Here is a 20116-nt window from a genome sequence, read left to right on the forward strand (position 1 = left end):
GCCATTGAGTAATCCAGAATTTACCTTACAAATTTCAGGGTAAAGCATTTCAAAAATCGATCGTATTACCACATCTGGAGTATGAGAATTATGGATCATCTCCTAAAATGTGCAATCAATCAGAAGGATGGATTAGATGTGGTCCTAGATAGAAATAGGAGGTACATTGGGGGCTGGGGTTGTGGCCTAGTGGTAGAGCACTTGCCTAGCAAGTGCGAGGCACCGGGTTCAATCCTCAGAACCACATATAAATAAATGAAGAAAATAAAGGTCCACCACTATCTAAAAAAAGAAAAAAGAAAAGAAAAAGAAATAAGAGGTACATTAGAACTCAGGCAGCACAGTAGGGTTTCATGAAATGACTAGATCCAAAGACTAGACATTTTATGAAAGGATCATCCTGGGGCTTAAAGGAGGGTTGTTACCACTCCCAACCTTAAAGAGACCAAGGACGAGTAGAGGTTGCTGAACCCTGAAGAACATCATGTGGAGGGGAGACCTTCATTGATTGAAAGCATCAAGGTGGACCCAAAGGAAGATGAGACACAGAGTACCTTGCGTTTCTCTCCTTCCCCTTGTCTTCCCAGGGTCTGTGGGGCTCATCCCAACCTCAAGCCTGAAGGCATCTGTTGTAGTCCAGACAAGTGAGACTCTTAAGGGAAGAAAGTGGGGCAAGAAGAATAGATGGAGGGTCTAGAGGTCTAGTCAGAGAACCATGGGGGCAATAGTGGCAAGAGCAGACTTATGAGTCCTCCCTCATATTTAGAAATTGCTAAACAACATTTTGGTCAACAACAGACTGCCTATACAATGGTTGTCCCTGAGTTTGTCATGGAGCTCAAAAATTTGTCTGACCCAGTGACACTCTAGCTGTCATAATGTAACACAATGCAGTATTCACATGTTTGTGATGGTGCTGCTGTTAAAACAAAACAAAAAAAATAAAAAAACTACTGTTCTGCCAGTTGTACATAAAGATAGCACTTAAAATTATGTACTGTACATAATACTTGATAATGATACTAAATGACTCTGTTACTGGCTTATATATTAACTATGCTATACTTTTAATGGTTATTTTAGAGTATGCTCCTTCTACTTATAAAAATATGTTTGCTGTAAAATCCTACACCATGGTACACTGGCAGTATCCTTGCACATCTTGTGTCTTGATGGCATCAAGAGGCCACATTGAATGATTGACCTATCACACTTGGGTTTTTGCAAAAGTACACTCTCAGAGTGTTCTCATAAGGACAAAAGCCCATAACAATGCATTTCTCAGAACATATCCCCGCTGTCAAGCAATGCACTGCTGTCCTTGAATTTTAACAATCTTAATGTTGTGGCAGCTTGAACCAAAGGAACATTGCTTAAATTTCTTTTCTGATTGGTTAAGAAAGACTTTATGAACACACATGGAAAGGTACTGCCAAAGGGGTATTGCTTTCGTTTCCTCCTACATCTGTACTCCCAGTCATAATGAAGAAGTCCCATCATTCATTGCTCTGATCTCATTAGCATTTCTCTTTTCAGGAATGACTTGTGTCATTTCAGAAGGATTGCTGTCACATGAGTGTTATCATGATCCAAATAACTGTTTGTTCATGCACAGCTAAGACAAGTGCCCTGACTGGCTGGCAAAGTAGGAGACTTTTGCATATTAATTTTTTTTTTTTTTGCCTTGGAGGACCGATCTGGAAACACTTGGGATATAGATGTCACGATGTGCTTGAGCACTCAACTCTCTCTCCCTCTGCCTTTTTACATTTATCTTGGAATGATTTCTTATGTCATCTGCTTCTAATCCTTGTCTCACTCTGATTCCCTCGGTGGGTGGAGCCTTCATTTGCTTCTCTGCAGTTTTTGTAACTGCTAACTTCTAGCTTGCTTACTGCTCTGATAACCTAAGATCTGTTTATTTCATTTGGCTGATTAAATATGCCTAATGCAGGGGATATGCTGAGCAAATGCTGCGGGTGCCAAGAGCCTCAGGTGGTTTTCTAACACTTGCCCCTGATCATGCCCTGGGCATTAAGCACAGGTGATTAGTGCATTATGATTGCATGCTGAAAGAAAAACAAAATCAAGTTTCCAGGATCCTAAGGGGTAAGCAGGCCTGCTGGAAGGCAAGAAAGACAAGCTAGCACTAAGTATGGAGAGTAAAACAGGGCCGATTTGCAAATGTAAATACGAAGGAGAAAGAAGATGAATCCAACACATCTTTCAGTTTGGATGGTAATTTACTCTAATTCCACGGATGTAAGAAAATTTAACATTTCAACCGGAGAAAACTGTAATGAAAGACAGGTTTTGGCTGGGTTTGATCTTTTTCTGATTTGTCAAAATCTGAACGCCAGAAAACCATCAAAGAAGAAGAGAAGGAACACATGTGTGACAGTTGAGAACTTGAGGATCACCCCCTGTAGAGTCCAGAAGCTGCTGAGGCCATGGAGATTCTTCTCAATTGCAGGTAGCTAAGAGCTCGGTTTGTGTTCTGAGAAAAATGTGGTCTGTGAACACTTGAGGTGTGTGTGGGAAACTGAACCCTGTACTGGAAGGCAGAGCGCGCGCTGCTCTTGAAACTTGCTAGAAGACACACCTTTGAATTCCAAAGAAATAAAGCCATTTTACATAGTTCACTGGATGAGTGAATGTTAAGATTTTATAACTTGCAGATGAAAGGGACTAGGTGCATATGAAATCTTTTAATTGTCAACTAAGTATTGCAGGTATATATTATATATTATACGGTGGTCATAAAGTTACTTTGATTTGGAGAAGAACAGACACACCTTGTTAATGGATTCATCATTTTACCTGCTTTGACCTGTTAGGGTTTGGGGAAAAAAAAAAAAAAGCAATCCAAACACAACAGCTCTCACACTGGAAGGATGTCACCTGTTGTTTTCCTGTGGAATATCTGTTGTTTAAACTATTTTTCCTATAATTAATAAGAACGATGGCATTTCCAATTTGAGGGGGGCGACTTGGAACATTTGCTCCAATGCCCTTCAATTACCCACCTCCCATATTAGGATTTAGGATAGAAATAAATTGGTCAAGATATTTATGGAGCTGAGTGTGTATAACTGAGAGGCATCTATTTCTAGTAAATGAAACTGATACATAAGAGGCAAGATGATGTTTTCCTAGAGAATCCCATTGCCTGCACATCTCACTCCCATGTTCCCCACACTACATGGTCCCTGATAAATTTTGCTCTGGATTGATGAACATCTGTCCCTTTGATGTGCTCAGAGACTTGTAGAGTGAAACAACACTCGTGTATGTATGGATCATTCAAAAGGTAATATGATTTCTTTAATCTCGATGCTTCCCTCTTAATAGCTACCTGTTCAAAGTGAAGTTGTTTATTCTGTAAAAAATTGCCTTATTGTGTTGGATTTACAATGGCCTTGTGTAGAAAAGGTCAATCAGAAATCAGTTGAACTAAAAGCATTGTTGGTGTTGAGGCCCTCTCCCCCTTTATTGTAGGCTTCGATGATTTGTCCTTGTGCTTGGCACATGGAGTAATTCCATGGAGCAGGATCCTGGCCAACATATGCCAATGTATTCTTAATTAAAATGCTGGCAACTACACATAAGAATTAAGCAGTACCATACTGGATTACAAATCATATTTGTTATGTTCTGCTTGGCATTACTGCTCTGTTTATGAGAAAAAAGAGAAACACTTGCTAAATGACTTTGATGGTGGAAGTTCTACAGCCATGTCCTCTCAAGCAGCATCAATGGCAATTGTTCCTACCAGGAAAGGTGCGGACTGTCCCTCATGTCAACACTGCAAGGCAGGCTGGGAATGTACACTGTATAAAGTTTTCTCATAAGGATCACTAAATAATTGGTCAAGACTCTGCCAAGTTTCCTTAACACTGGGGCAATGGAAGGAAGCCATTCATAAGCATTGGCTTGGGGAGAAATAATCAACATCTACCATGTTAGAGGTTTTTAATGTAAGCTCGGGCTTCTCTAAACTCTGTTGGGGAACCAATCTGCAAGATGGGCTGGGGATCCCACTCTGCTTAGCAGTGGTTAAAAAGTACAGATTCTGGAACTAGCTCACTTGGATGTGCATTTTAGCTCCAACCATAACTAGATAGTGGGAAAATTTCCCTGCTATTTCTTAATTCCTTAGTTTTAAAATGGAGATAACAAATTCATAGCTTTTGAATTCAACATGCTAATCCCTGTAAGGTGCCATTATTTTATGAACTATTAAGGAGGATAAAAAATAGCATGTAGTATTGTATTAATCCATTTTCTGTTGCCATGACAATATACTTGAGATAAATGAACATACATTGAGTAAAGATATATTTTGGCTCATGATTTCACAGATTTCAACCCCAGTTGCCTTTAGGCCAATGACAAAGTGGTACAATGCTCACCTTATGGCAGTTGGGAAGGGGGGGGTGTCCTGTGGTCCCAATATCCTTGTCACAGGCACACCCAGTGACCTAACTTCCACTTGGTTCCATCTCTTCTTAAAGGTTCTACCACCTCCTGATAGCTCCACAAGCTAGTGACCAATCCTTTAACACATGGACCTTTAGGGGATACTTCAGCAAATCCAAACAACAGCAAATGTCAAGCAGGCCAATAATGAAAGTGACAAAATAAGCAGTTCTGACCAAATGTGTGTGTGCACAAGCTGACAACCACATTGTGGCTGTCATTCGATGGTGCTTGTTAAATGTCCTCTTCTGTAAGATGTGATCTGATTTATAGACATGTTAATTGTGACACAATAAATGTCTTAGGATCCCCCCCAAAATATGATAGTATCTACTTTCTAGGAGTAAGTGAATTTATACATACAAAGCCCTTAGAAGAGTGCATGGCACACAGTAAGTACCCAAGAAATGTGACTAGCAACATTATATCATCTGTTAGTATTGTCAGGAGAATGTCAAGAACCTTCATGAGGGTTTGACTTTAGTAGCTCTGTAAGAGGGTTGAACTTCAGTAACTCTGAAGAGAAATAAGGAGGAACTATTTTATAACTTGTGACTAGAATGACAACCTAAGGGTTCAGAAGAATGGAAATGACTTTGTAATATCAGTTTCCTACAACTTAGTGGAACGCATCATTCTATGTAATGATTGCGTGGATGTACGGGATGCTGTTGAAATAGGACCACAAGCCTCTGGTGTCAACTTTCAAGATCTCTCCATTAGGAATGACAAAGTCCCTGGACAGGAGTGTTTAGGCCCAGTTGGAGCCTCACCTTGAATAGATTCTCTTGTTTGTGAACTATACCTTCTTCACTATTATCCTTTTAGAAAGCAGCCTGGTTCAAATTGATCCCTTCCATATAATCAAATTCATGCAATGATGTGGAGAATTTTTAATCTCTGTCGTGGTTTGAAGTCCACAGCTGAGTCAAAAATAAGTTTCTATTTCATCTCCTAGACTTCATCAACTGTGTGTCTATCACCCTCTCTTTGTGTAAGTTTAATTAGTCTCTGCTAATACAATTGGTCTGGGATTCTTTCTATGATGGTCTAATGATTTAGAGAATCTTTCTCTGGCTTCTAAAAGAAAAACCATTTTTTTTTTCAAATGTGAATTTTCTTTTCTCTGTTCTTCTCCTTTCCTCCTTCCCTCTTCTCCCTTTTTAAAAATTTCTTCTTTCCTCCCCATTCTCCTCCATGGAAGATTACTGGGAAATTCTTTTCTTCCATTTTACTTTTTGTTTAGACTAGAAATATGTTCAGTACCTGCAACAAGGGCTAAATGTTGTCACCTTAGAAAAAAGTCCTTATTTCTGAGGGTACTTTTATTTATGTTTTCTGGCCCATGACGTATGGATTATAAAATAATCCACAAGGCATCAAAGCCAATTTATCTAGCTGGGGAAAGGCTTGCATTTGTTACTCAGATTATTTTATATATGCAGTAACTGGAAACTTGCTTCTGTGGCTTCATTTACCATATCTGATATGTGGAGCCAGACTTCTCTGTTGGAATTCAGAACCAAGAGAACACAGTAAGTTTCTACTTGCACATAGTTATTTTTATGCCATGGAAGGCTTTTGATTGGATTTCTGTATCAGTGTTCAGAACAGTAGCAGTTTACTCCTGTTTCTGAATATATTAAATATAATACTATTTCTTGGCTCAAAGAAATTAAAATGAAACAGGAAGGACCATTTTTATGGCTACACATCATCTGAACACCAACTGGTAGAACATTTTTGCATCTTGGTCAGCACAGTAAGCTATATCGAGTTTCAAACTTTTAATCGTATTTGCTGCAGTTGTATTTAAAAAGTAACTCCTAACCGTCAAAAGAATGCTATGTCTTAGTGGAGTTCTTGAATTGCTGTAATTACACCTAAACAGATTCAGTGATCCGTGATGAGGTACTGGCCCAAGGCAAATGAAGAAACATGTCAAGAAGTACTTAAATCGACTCTACAGAAGAGATTTGAGACTTTGAATAGTTTTGACTGCGAAGGTATCTGAAACTTCAGAGTCAAACTCTTTCAAAGCAATTATTTTATACTAGTTTGCATACAGCAAGTGATGTGTCCAAAAAGTACATTGTTTTTCCTCTTGAGAGATTTGCAGTATGGTATAATACTTAGTAGGAAGAAAACACAAAATCGAAGCCAATCTCTCTAGCTGGGGAAAAGCCTGCATTTGTTACTCTAATTATTTTTAGAGTTTTCTTCCTGTCAAAATTATTGGAAGACAAAAACAGGGAGTGGCCAAAGTGTTGGGAAACCACTTTCAATTGACTTTAGAAAATATTTAACAAGGAGTGGTCATGAAGCAAAATGATGGAAATTGCCAAACAATTTAAAGAGCACCAAGAAAATAATAGTCAAAGAGATTTGATTTTTGGAAAGATTTCCAAGTTGACAGTAATCCACAATCCAGCTGACCTTCACAGATCAGGGGTTTAGTAAGAGAGGATGGGGAGATAATTAGTTGTATGAGGGAGGGGTAGAGATTGGAAGAAATCTCTTTTCCTTGGCTTTGATCCCATTCAGTACAGCCAAGAAGGCACACCAGGCCAAGTAAGGGTACAAGTTTCTAGAAAGTGGTAAGAGACAGGGGGAGTACCCCATTCTTGCTGGTAGCCTTATGATGTTACAAATCTTGGACCCACTGAACAGACAGGGATAGAAACACCTCTTGATATAAGTTAGATTTCTTATAAATTATTTGTTCAGTCTATAATGTCGAAGAGTTCCTTCTCCATTGGCTCTATCCACTGTGAAGACTTAGCAACAAGAAATCAAATTGTAGCATAAAGATTTTAAAGAAAGGAAACAGATTCAAAGATTTTTGAGAAGGTATAATATTGTATAATTATAATATAATTATAATTTAATTATAATTATTGACAATCAAGAATAAAAGTAAATACTTTAAAATGATAAGTAATTTCATAAATAAAATGTTGAGGTTTATTAAGATACTACTATGTGTCCAACAGTTTTAAATGTTCTCTGTCTTCAGTCACTGAACACACACAATTACTCTAGAGGTAGGCTCTTTCATTTTACCAGGAAGGTCACTGAGGCACAGAAAGTTTGGACAACTTGCCTAGGGGACCTGACACCTAATAGAGCCAAGATTCACACACTGGCTCCAGAATCTATGTTGTCAATCATTATGCTCTTCCCATACTTGTTCCACATGCAAACTTTTAATTCTAAAAGAAATATCTGTGAATGAATTTATCCCTCAGGTACATTTATTTTGGGGTTTATATGAGTATTGGTTTTCTTTAAAAAAAAAAAACTTGATCATTGAGATGTATACTGATGCTACTGTCTAATTTGGCTGCTGCTACTGTGGGCTGGATACCAGTGATGGTCTGTTCAACTAAAATTTTTCTAACTATAATAATAATTCACATTTGCCTTGAATATAAAGCCTTCTTATTTACTGATCTCTCTATCTATACGGAAGTAAGGACTGAACCCATGGTGCTTTATCATCCCATCTTTTTATTTATTTATTTTTTCTTGATTTTAAGACAGACTTATTCGAAGTTGCTGAGACTGGCCATAAACTTGGGATACTCCTGACTCGGTCTCCCAAGTTGCTAGGATTACAGATTTTCACTACCACGCCTGGCTCAAGCTTGCTTCTGGATTCACTGAAATATCAGTCTGAGCAGTATTATCACATATATCACACATGGGCTTGTTGTAGTATCATAGTGTCATGGTTGGCCAGGAAGAGGTGGGAAGGCAGCTACTGCCTTCTGTAAAGGTTCAAGTTGTTAAACAATAATTACACAAAGCAAGGACAACATCTCCTAGTTCAGTGATATGGAGCTATTCCATTTCACTGAGGTCTACACAAAAGGGTTTTGAAGAGAGATTTTGAACTTGAGATTTATAAGTGGCCACGTGTTGGATGGAAACTGGAATTGAGAAAGAATGGGAAGGATAGAGAGAGGACAAAACATCAAAATAGACCATATGTCTTTAATTTATTAAGCACAGATATCATTTCCATGGAGGAGTCAGAGATAAGGATACATTTTTCCTGCAATAAAAGGCACCCTCTGTTGCTTGGTCTCTCGGTTTCTAGTTCAATGATCATCTGCCACTCTAGGGAAGGTGTACTGGTCTCTGCAGAGGAGAAAGGCCTTGATTTTTTTCAACTGAATGCAAATATACTGAGAAAGAAATTGGATTTAAAAGTAAGTGGAAAAAATGATGAGAATGAGAAAATCAGAAGCTGTGATTTTTTTTTTTTAACTTTATGGATTCGGTCCTTTTATGCTTGCTCTCAACACCCAAGAGTGACAATGGAAGGGGGACAACTGGGTGGGTCAGAGGGTGATGGGCTACTCATGTGACCCTTCCGACTCTTTGGCCAGTGTGTGTGTGTGTGTAGATTTTTGTATCTTCTACAGCCAATAAACTGGGTAGATTACACCATAAAAGGTCTTTGAGACAGAACACATATAATACTCTACTGAAACACTACAAGTTAAAACAAAAACATTTTAAAGTTCTAAAATATAACTAAAACAACCCAGAAAATTGATTAATGCATAACTTTAAGAGCAAATGGCTAAGAGGCAGCTTATCCAATTCACAATGCTAGACAGCAAAGTATTCTCTGGATGGTTTTTGTGGACAAAGCCTGGCTGTGGAACTTACCCAACATAACAGGAATGATAGAGTAAAATTAAATATCTTTATACTTGGTATTTTTCAATATGAAGCACAAAAATAAAAATTTATCCTTGCATCTCTTTATCTTGAGATATAAAACATTGCAGACACAGTTGATGCTCTCTGGGTAATCCTTGCAAATCACATTTTTCTTATCTCTAAGGTTACTACTGTCTGGAATTTAGCACTTGTCATACCCATGCATTTCTCCATGTTCTTACTTTATCTGTAGGCTTGAGATAGTACTGTTTTGCAAATGTAACTTCAAATGAATACATTTGTTCATCTGATTTGCATGTACTTTGTTTCCAACTTATTATTTTTTGGTTGATATTATTAGTGAGTTTTAGATATCCTGATATGTACAGCTCTAATTCATTCATTGTATGAATATATTATAATTTAATTTATCCATTTCCTTTTCAGTGAACACATATTTAGGTTCTTTCTAGTTTTTTGAAACAATGCTGCTATGAACACTGTTATACATGTATCCTTATATTCATGAACAACTAGGTATATAACTAGAAGTGGAATTAATTATGGGATTATTAAACACATATTTATTGAGACGCTGGGAACACAAGAAAGAGTAAAAGAGATACAGTCCTTACATTCAAAGTGAAGGGATAGATAATGAAATAGTTAAAGTAAAACGTATCACATAAATCCTATGGAGAAAATCATACCAGAGGGTAGAAAACAGAGGAAGGTGACTTGTTCTTTTACATGAGTAGTTATGGAAGGTTATACTCTGAAGGTGACCTTTAAGGAGAGATATGAAGGAGACAAAGGAGCTCTGGAAGAAGAGCATTTCAAAAAGACAAAATGGAAAAGACAGAAGTCCCAGGTGGGAACATACCTGGTACAGCAACAAAGACTCACCCTGTGACAGGAGTTGTGTGTCTTCACGGGAGAATGGCAGGGGATGAAGTCAGAGAGACGAGGAGGCCTTATTAGTATCTGTAAGGACTAAGGACTCTACCCTGAGTGAGATAAGAAGCCGATGGGGGGGCTTTGTGTAGCTTTGTGATCATAATTTTGTTTAAAAAAAGTTATGGGAGGTGCTGAGTAGATTCTGATAAGCAGAGATGGAAGCCAGGAGATCTATTAGAAGGCAACGCAAAAATTGGAGAGAAAGATGGGGGTGGTGGCTTGGATCAGAGCCTCATCAGAGGACGTGGTGTGATGGACAGATTCCGGATACATGAAAGACTGAGCCAACCAGAGTTCTTGGATAGATGGAAATACGGTGTGAGGAAAAGAGGAGTCAAGGGTAACTCTGTGGTTTTTCCTTGAACAGCTGAAAGGGGGGTTGTCTTTATGGACATGGAGAAGACTTAGAAAGAGGTTTGTGGAAGAGAGGAAAATTAGAAGTTTTGGCTTATTAAATTTGATATGACTAGTAAATATCTGAGCAGAGATGTCAAGTAGTCAATTATTTTGTAAAGGGTGAGTGCACATACATCTTAAACTTACTGTGTGTCACAAAATTGGTCCCCAAATTACCTGTCCCTATTTACATTTTCATGTTACAGTAACAGCACATGTATTTTAAGATTTTTTTTTTCTCATAGTGATAATTTGATGGTGCTAGCTGACATTTTTATTGTTGACTATGTTCTTCTTTTTTATTTTTTTCATAGTGCTAGGATTGAACCTAGGGCCTTGATCATGCTGGGCAAATGCTCTACCATTGAGTTAAACCCCAGCCCTGACCATATTCTCTAACAACAGTACATCTGGGCTAAACCATTTGGATCTTAAATTTATAAGCACCTAATATTCATAACCTAGCAGCTAGTGGTGTTATTGATATATTTTCCAAGGACAACACAATCAACTCTACAACATCCTGATACCCTTAGTAAGAAAAATGAATAGATGGCTTATTTTTATTGTTTTTGTCTTTGAGAAAATGGAAATTTCTACAGACAGTATTGCATAGATTTGATCTGGATAATCCTGTTGTTTTGGCATTTGATGATGATCAAAGTCTTGCTAATGTAAACTAATTGGAAGCACTGGAGGGGCAAGGTTTTGATTATAGAAAGAAAAGAATTTAATTAATTTTAATTACATATATTAAATAAAACTTTATAAGGCTAATAATGATGACCTCATAGGCATCTTATAATAAGTTATGAGTAACCGTATTTAGTATATTAAAGCATATGCTTGGACTATGCTGGATTTTTCTTTTACTGCAGTAGGTGGGTGTTTAAAAGTGTTTTATGTTTTTTCTTTTGCATATGTATACATTTGCTTTACAATACAATCTGAAGGTGAGGATACATTTGGATCCACCACTGTTCATTACTGGGAATGCTTTGTTTTGTTTATAGATATTTGGTGAAGGGTATGTGCTCCACTTTTTAAAGTTTTTAAAAATTTTTTTTGGTTTATGTTGAGTGACCAAAAATAACCATGAAGGGCAATGCTTTTTATTTTTTCATATGAAAAAATTTCTAGATATCCTCATGCTACTATTTTCATTGAAAATATTTAGAATATGAATTCCATGCCTACAAGGATTTCACAGGGGCTTTCACAGCTCCACTCATCTCCCCTTCTGGAGGTTCTCAGCAAGGCAGACACAATGACCAGGCCAGCAGTGACCTGGTCTTGGAAGAGCAGGATCCGGAATTAGAAGACCTGAGTTATATTCCAGGCTCCATGACTGGTTAATTATTTACATGTTACTTGGCACATTTTTTTTAACAGTTTTCCATGTCAGTTGTCTTAGATTTAAGTGGTTTAAGACATTGAACCCCTTAAATAATAATATATTTTAAATATTTTTAAAAATATAAACTGAAAACATAGGCCTCCTTTTTATAATACTTAATTTTGAACTAAACATTTTCATGAATATTTTTATCAACTCACAAAAGTTGAGCATAGAGAGCACAGGGGAGGGGGCTGACATCAGGGTCTTTATGCTGTTCTGAAGTATCGTATGAGGAATATGGAGCATTAGGACACACATGGATGAATAGATGAATTGTTTAATGTGATTGTATTAGTCTGGGTTCTCCAGAGGAAGAGAACCAATGGGAGATCTATCTATCTATCTATCTATCTATCTATCTATCTATCTATCTATCTAGATATACATAAATATATAGATATAGATATATATAATTATAAGAAGGGTATTTATTAGATTGGCCTATACAACTAGAAGCTGGATAGTCCACAATGGCTGTATGTAGGCTGGAGAGCTGGAGGAAACAGTAGCTGATCAGTCCCAGAAACTGGAGCCTCAGAACAAGAGGGATCAACAAGGCTCCCCCAGTCTAGGACTGAAGGCCTGGAAACTCTCTGGAGAGTCACTGGTCAGAGTCTGCTTTGTAAAAGGCAAGGGGCTGGAGTCTGATGTCCTTGGGCAATTCCAGTGGCAATCACGAACCCGTTCAAGAAGAATTGAGCTTGTGTCTGCTTCTGCTTCCTTGTTCTTCCAATTTTTGTTCCATCTAAGCCTCTAGCCTATTGGACTGTGCTACCCACACTTAGGGTGGGTCTCCACTTCAGTTTGCTGTCCCACATGCCAATCATTTCTAGAAAACCCTCATTGATACACTCAGAAGACTCTTAACTTAGGCATCTCTTAATCTAATCAAGTTGACAATTCATATTAACATTACAGTGATAATTCAATTTGTTAACAAATAATTTTCATATCATCTGAATACAACTTAAATGCATATAACTTCAATTATTATCCACCAGCTCTTCTCTCTTTTGTTGAGATTTTGTTGGACATTCAAGAATGAATAAAGAAAACTCTTTTTCTGTCCTGCTTGTGGATATAACTAGTATTTGCATGATGTGGAAGGGTGAGTGGCTGTATATAAGGTAAAAATTCCTTGAAATGTCTGGCCTGGCTTCTCCCTACATTTTCTCTTCCTCCTATCTATACTTATTAGCTTGGTTATGCCCTGGATTCTGGGCCAAAGAGTCTCAATTTTGGCCTAATGTAAGGCTTTCTGGGTAGCAGCTTAGTAACCTAGCTATGTCAGTTAGCAGTCTGCTTTCCTATTCTGGGCCCAGCACAAATTTAGTCACTAAAATCTTGCCTCATCTCATCAGAACTCAGTCTCTATTTCCTGCCCTTTTTTTTTTTTATGTCCTTCTGAAGCTATAGTCCTGGCTTTCACTTGCCTGAACTCCTGAAGAGTTATTTCTTCCAATGCTTCACCCCTGCATCGGGATCCTGGCACCCTCTGCCATAATTGTCTGGGGTGTATTCCTTTAGAGTAACACTGAACTTTTCCACTGGCCCGTCACCCAACTCCTGAGCTCTTCACTTGCAGACTGCCCAACACTGAATGTCTCTACATTTACCAACCAGAATCTATTGGGACCCTGCTCATTGCTTGTTCCAGATTCTCCTGACGTACCCTCGCCTCTCCACAACTCTGTCAACTGCTCCTGGGATTTTAGGAAGTGGCCTGCTTGTCCAACAGGTCTTTCTAATGTCTGGGGCCTGAGCCAGATTCTAATGCCCCAGTGTAGGGCCTCTTTATAAGTTTTCTTCCTTATACAAAATTTCCTTCAAAAAAGATTTTCTCTTAAGACTGTTATATGTCTCATGTGGTCAAAAGACTTCAAGGTCCTTAATTATTTGCTGTATGTACAAATAAACAACAGAGATGACCAAGAATCTTTGCAACAGAAATTAGAAAATCTCAGTGGGGAGGGAAAGAGAAGGTCCTGATGAATGAGAGGGATTAAATTATGTTATATACACATATGAATATGGCATAATGAATCTCATTATTCTGTATAATTATTATGCACCAATAAAACAAATTAATCCAAAAAGAAAACTCAATGTGCATGTATACTCTCTCTCTGAACCAAACCAAACCAAACTAAACCAACCCAATCCCAAACTAACTCTAAAGGATACAAAAAAGACAGCTTACTTCAAATAATGGAACATTTTATCAAAGACTTAGTGATTCTAGAAGGGCACAGTTTGCAATGTCTAATAAATATTAGCTATTGACTTTGTTATGCTGGGAGACAGAGAAAACTAATTAATAATACTGTAGCTATTAAGTAAATTAGCACTCCACTGCCCTGAGAAAACAGACTGAAGTATGATTTTGATGGCTCCTAGAATTACCAAATGATGAAAGTAAACTTTAACACAGAAATTATGGTCTGCTCACTTGAAGTCATACTTTGGTGATAAATGAATTGCTTTTTGTCATTTTTTGACATGGTAACACTTTTGGAAGTGGCTGTTTTGCAAGTAAATATACATGGAACCATATGTAGTTTGAAAACTTGTGAAACTGTTTTGAGTGACATGTGAGTATATTTCTAATGAAGAATTTTTTTTCAAGATTGGGAGGTTTTTAAAAACCTTAATAGAATCTGGAAGAAATACTCAATTTTATTTTTATCAGAGGCAAAATGATAAGAAAAATGAATTATTTTGGAAAACATATACAGAATTTAGAATGACATAGCTAATTAAATGAATAGATTAACAAGTTTTTTACTGCCCTCTGCTGTTCTAAAAGAAATAGAGCAAAAATGACTATAAAAACTGACAAGGTTGAACAAATTGGTTGGGGAAAAAAGAATTGCCTGCCTCCCATTATACCAGTTTTCAACCACTAATTGTGAGGCTTACTTCATGCTTAGGAGCAATTTATTGTAAAACTAAGAAACCGACACTAGGAAAGTGCAGATTAGCAGAAATAGGGTGAAAGGTATAAAGTTTGCGATTCATGACATACAGAGAATAAGGAAATACCATCATTTCAATTTTTAGCCAGTGATGTCTACTTTACTATTTTTTCAAAGTAAATTCTTTTAAATTTGCTTTTTTATACATACATAATTTAGGTAAGGCATTAATCATCAATAAAAGCAAAACTTGCAAACTAAATGAATGAATGTTTATTTGCATACCATAATCCTGACTTGAAATGCTGCTTGCATTTTGACATGTGAAAATCAGAAATGAGAAATAACAAATATAACAGGTAACACTAATATAGCAGTTACTGGGTATATGGCACTCTTTTTCACATTTTTTTTTTTAATTCAACCACCATAAAATAGAATGAGGTCATAACTATTGGAATGGCCTCTTTGCAGATGAAGAAACTGAGTCACAGAGAGCTAAAGAAACTTGACTAAAGTGACTTTGCTGGTATAAGTAGCCATAACCAGAAGCCTTGTCATATGACTCCAGGGCCCTGCTCTTTAACATTTTGCACCGGAGAAGGTATAAACTCTGCAATTAAAGAGGTGGGATTTATATAAATTGCAATGGGTATGGTAGTGTGAGATGAAAGTGACCAGGGTACACACATGTCATTCTACCTTTTGCTGCACCCATGCTTCAGTAGCCAGAGCCCGTGCATGAAGAACTGACCCGTGGTACTCCAGTGCCTATCTTTTCCAAGTATGTGCTGACTTCCTCCAGGCCTTGGCCTGCATTATCTCTTTGGAGCTCATCTCATGGTTGACCTCTGCACACTTTTGCCTTTTATCTCTGTACCTCCGGTCGACTGCTAACTTTAGCTACACTTTTGGTCATCTTCAGTGACTCATTTTCAAATATACACACTCTTCATGACATTTGGGATAAGTCAGTTTCACACTAAAATTTTCCCTGGCTGCTACTAATTCCAGAATCCGATAGAGCAACCTACTTGTGTTCCTTTTATCATGTATGAGTCCTTTACCATTTCCCTGAGTCAAGGGCCCAGATGGTCTGTGACAACAGAAATCTCCTGCCAGGGGCACCTAGTCCTACCAGTATCTGCAATTTGGGACACTTTGCCTTGCAGATACTTAATAAATTAACTCTACCTCTGTGACCAAAGGGCTAACCACTCAGGAAGTCTTTCCTCCTCCTATATTAAAGGAAACCCCAACATCAATAAAATCATTAGATTTTCATAATAAAAACTTCTTACCTGACTCGAGGAGTTGGGTTTCCAGTGACTCTGCATTCCAAATAAACTCTACTTCCTTCTGCCACTTCTTGGCTCCTCAGCTTTTGGATGAACCGGGGCGCAGTGGGGAAGGGGAGTGCCTTTTGGGGCTGTGGGTGAGAGATGGTGCTGGACGGCAGGTCCAGGTCCTGGTCTGCCTGGTGGCCATGGCTGGCCTCCGGGAACTTGACCACCTCCTGTTGGTCTTCGGTGGGGCTCTGGCTGGCTGAGGCACTCATCAGCGCCGATGGCTGATTTTTAGGAGACAGGTACCCACTGTCTGGCGAGGAGGACTCCCCGTTGGGGCTTCTGTTCTTTGGCTTTGCCGCTTCTCTAAATATGGATGTCAGCTCTTCTATGAAGTTAGCCGCCTTGTCACACAGCTGGCTCTGGGGCCCAGCCTTACTTTGATGTGCAGGTTTGGGCTTTGCAGTTGTGCTGGGGGCCTTCGCACCTCGCTTCTCAGCCTTTCTGAGGCTCCGGATATAGCTGGGGCTGGCAAGCAGGGGTGACATGGTGGGTTTCCTCCTGCAAGCAGGTGAAGTGACAGTCTCAGTTCGTTCTTCTGCCAGGGGCTGGACGGGTGTTGATCTGTTCTCCTGAGCTTTTCCCGAGGAGATCTGCTCCCCCGATTTGGTCTCCTTGTGGGGAGGATTTTCACAGAGGCTTACAGGAGAGGTGTTGAAAATTCTCGAGATCTCCTTTTCTGAGTCGAAATCTTCTATCTCAGAGTCGGCTATGGCTCTCCGGGCCAGGTCAAGGCTCTTGTTAATCTCTTCCTGGCTGAGAAAAGCAGATAGCCCCGGGGAGAAGTCAGCATTCTTGCTTTCTTCCTGCATGTCTGATAAAGAATCATAGAAAGAGTCGTGGGAGGAAGTCTCTGACATATTGGAGCAGCCTTCATACACCCTTTGTGTCCAAGAGGGAGGCCAGAGGCACAGGGAACCTGTTTTCTTCCTGTGTTCTGAAAGACAACAGGATTATCCTTAGTATGAAGTGTTCAGTACTGGTTAGTACTTGTTTTTCTATTTATTTTTTTCCATAATGCTACTAATCTGCAAATTGAAACGACAAAGTGAACGGATATATCAGCTTTCCCAATTCCATGAGTTGGAAGGAAGATCACGCATACCCGTATTTATAATTTATGATTTTAATTTAACATATGCTCTATGACTGAGTATCAAGTGTCTCACTGACCCTATTGAATAATCCAAGAGAATGATACCTGCTATGGATCTATCCGCATGGCAGGGCATTCTGTATTTCTCATAGAGCCCCCTTCACACCTGCCTACCCCACTAAAGCTCCCATATCATTAATGTTATGCAAGGTTGATGTTATGCATGTTATGCTTGTTGATATTTTTAGTAAGACTGCACATCTGACTCTGAAACACAAAATATATTCTAATGATTCCAATTTTCATTTGCTTTTGGATTTCAGTGAAATATTCCATACTTTATGTCTCGTTCTTTCCTCCTGTCTGTCCAGTCATGCTCTTTCCTAGTCACTCATTTATCATGACCCCAGGAGACATTAATAATCACTTAGGAAGTTTCAGGTGCTGGAGGGACAGCTTTGTTCCGCACCAGGGGCTTGTAAACTTTCTTTTAAGGCCAGACAGTAAGTATATTTTTTTGCTTTATGGCTATCCAGTCTCTGTTATAATTACTCCACTTGCTATGGTGGCATGAAATCAGCGATGACCATGTGCCAATGAAACTTTCTTTATGGACACTGATGTTTGAATTTTATATTGTTTTTAAAAGTAAAAAAATAATAGACTTCTTTTTGATTTATTTTACAACAATTTGCAAAATGCAAAAGACATTCTTGGTTTTCAGGCTGTACAAAAACAGGCAGTAGAATGGTTTTTACCCAGGGGTTGGGATTTGCTATCTCTTCATCTAGAATGATGACATAGTCCTTATGTTAAAGGAGTTAAAAGTTATGTGGGGTGGTAATGTGAGATGAGTAGAACATTGAATAAATTATACAGAATAGTATAAAGTATAATAGGGGCCTCTTTGATAGGGCCTCCCCCTAAAGTGGAAGGATCCCAGAGCCATGAGAGCCTAATCTAATTTTGAAGGACATGTGAAAGAACTATGTGCTTTGCATAGAATATTGATATGGGAATATCATCAGAACTAAATAAAAGTTATTTAATTATCTGTAAAATAATTGGGCATCAATTTAAATTCTACTGTTATTTTGAATTAAATATTGTGAGGCAGTGACTTTCTTGTTAGTGTAAGTGCTGTTTTTTTTCTATATATTGTTCATAGGCTAATGGGGAGAATGATCTGGAAAATCTCAAATGATCTTCTCCTCACGACTGAGTCCAGAAGTCACTAAAGGGAACTCTGAGGACATGAGGAGCTTGACTTTATAAGGTGTGTCAGTCATCGTGAGTGAACCCAGTAGGATATTCCCCAGAAGTTGTGTCTTAAGAGGGCTCTGACTTGAGCTGCTCGTGTAGAAGTGGCTTCTCATGTAGAAGTCTCTGATCTCAAAGGATACTCTGCAGGAGTTGAGGAGGGTTCCAGAAATCTGTCTCCAGAATTTACCCACCACATAGGATGCTGTGACTCACGGACTGTTAATTCAACAGAAGTCATTTGGTAAAACACCCTAAAGCTCAGTATTAACCTACTGTATCTTCTTTAGTTGAGCATTGGACTGTGGTCTAGATGTCTTTCTGAATGCCAAATTCTCCACATGCTAGTCCTACTCTACCCACCAAACCGTATGTCCCACAGTTCTTCAAGGAAATTCTATAAATCCATTGGAATGATCTTGTCCCTCTCATCCCCCATTATTAACTCAAACATTACTCTTATTCTTTGTCTTGTCTGTGCTCCAGGATGGAACCATTCTAACTGCTCTTTGATTATTCAAATATAGTTCATTTTTGGAGAAAGGTTGTATTCAGTACATCTTGAATACTTGAATATGTTTTGTTCATGAGAAACAGGCAGTTAAAGTATAATTTTGAAAAGGAAAATCATGAAAAACATAAACAAGTACATAAACAAGTATAAGATAAATAAGCATTCAAGATTTTACTTAATTAACTAATGATGAAACCAGTTAAGAAGCTACAACCATTTCAAAGAAGGCTCTGAAGAACAGACATGAAAGTAGGCAACGAGGAATGGATTTGCTAGTAATTTTGTAACTGGTTAATATCTACCAAGCAATAAAATGTAAAGTTTAAAATCAAAATTATACTAGGAAAAAAATAATTGGTATACCTGTGAACATGTATGATTTGTACTGTTATTGGATATCTACAATTTATAGAGTTGTCAAATTGCCTAGTTAAGAACAATGAAAGGCACAGACCCTACAGAGTCAGATGACCCTGGAAGATCAACCACAGCCCATCTAGTGTTTCAAGGACAATTCAGTATTATTTTGTCTATTTTGAAGTCATTTATAGACTGGTCCTGAGAAGGACGTTTGGGCTTTCAATACAGAGTTCCTAAGCTCAGTGAGCAGACATGGTGGATAACACTCGTAGAAGCCAAGGATCAGAATCAATGCTTATAACATGTGAGGAGAAGCAGGATTAGGCAACATGAACCCCCAAGAGGCATGAAAATGGGAAGGGAGAGACCCTTGGGCTGAATGCGTGTTTGTATACTGAAGGCAAAGCCAACTGTATTTTCATTTCTTGCAAAATTTATTGTTTGGAAGAGAAGTCACTGTTCTTTTTTGTTTGTTTTGGCCCGAGAAAATTTCAGTTTTTGTATTGAGCTCAGTGATGAAAGAGATTGGCTAACATTTTGTGTCCACCACGCCTAAAGTAAGCTGAGCTGAAAATTCAAGTGGACCATTCGAACAAAATCATTGATTCTTTAAATGACTAACTGGCAACATCAACTGAGATAGATGTACGCTATACAGAAAAATCACCCATTTAAAATGTACTGTGAATATATGTTACATGCCCAGTAGTATGCTAGGGA

The 20116-nt window shown here is 38.2% G+C and overlaps 1 protein-coding gene across 3 annotated transcripts in view; it reads right to left on the bottom strand.

The window, feature by feature from the left end:
• Positions 1–20116, bottom strand: part of Palld (palladin, cytoskeletal associated protein) — a 372211-nt gene that overhangs the window by 339068 nt on the left and 13027 nt on the right. For all 3 annotated transcript variants that reach the window (XM_048791698.1, XM_048791699.1, XM_048791700.1), the window contains exon 2: positions 16122–17103. In XM_048791698.1, the coding sequence (XP_048647655.1) occupies positions 16122–17026 (905 nt within the window). In that variant the 5' untranslated portion in view covers positions 17027–17103. The remainder of the gene's footprint in view (positions 1–16121; positions 17104–20116) is intronic.

Source organism: Marmota marmota, unplaced genomic scaffold (assembly GCF_001458135.2).
Source record: "Marmota marmota marmota unplaced genomic scaffold, marMar, whole genome shotgun sequence".
In the NCBI taxonomy this organism is placed as follows: Eukaryota; Metazoa; Chordata; class Mammalia; order Rodentia; family Sciuridae; genus Marmota; species Marmota marmota.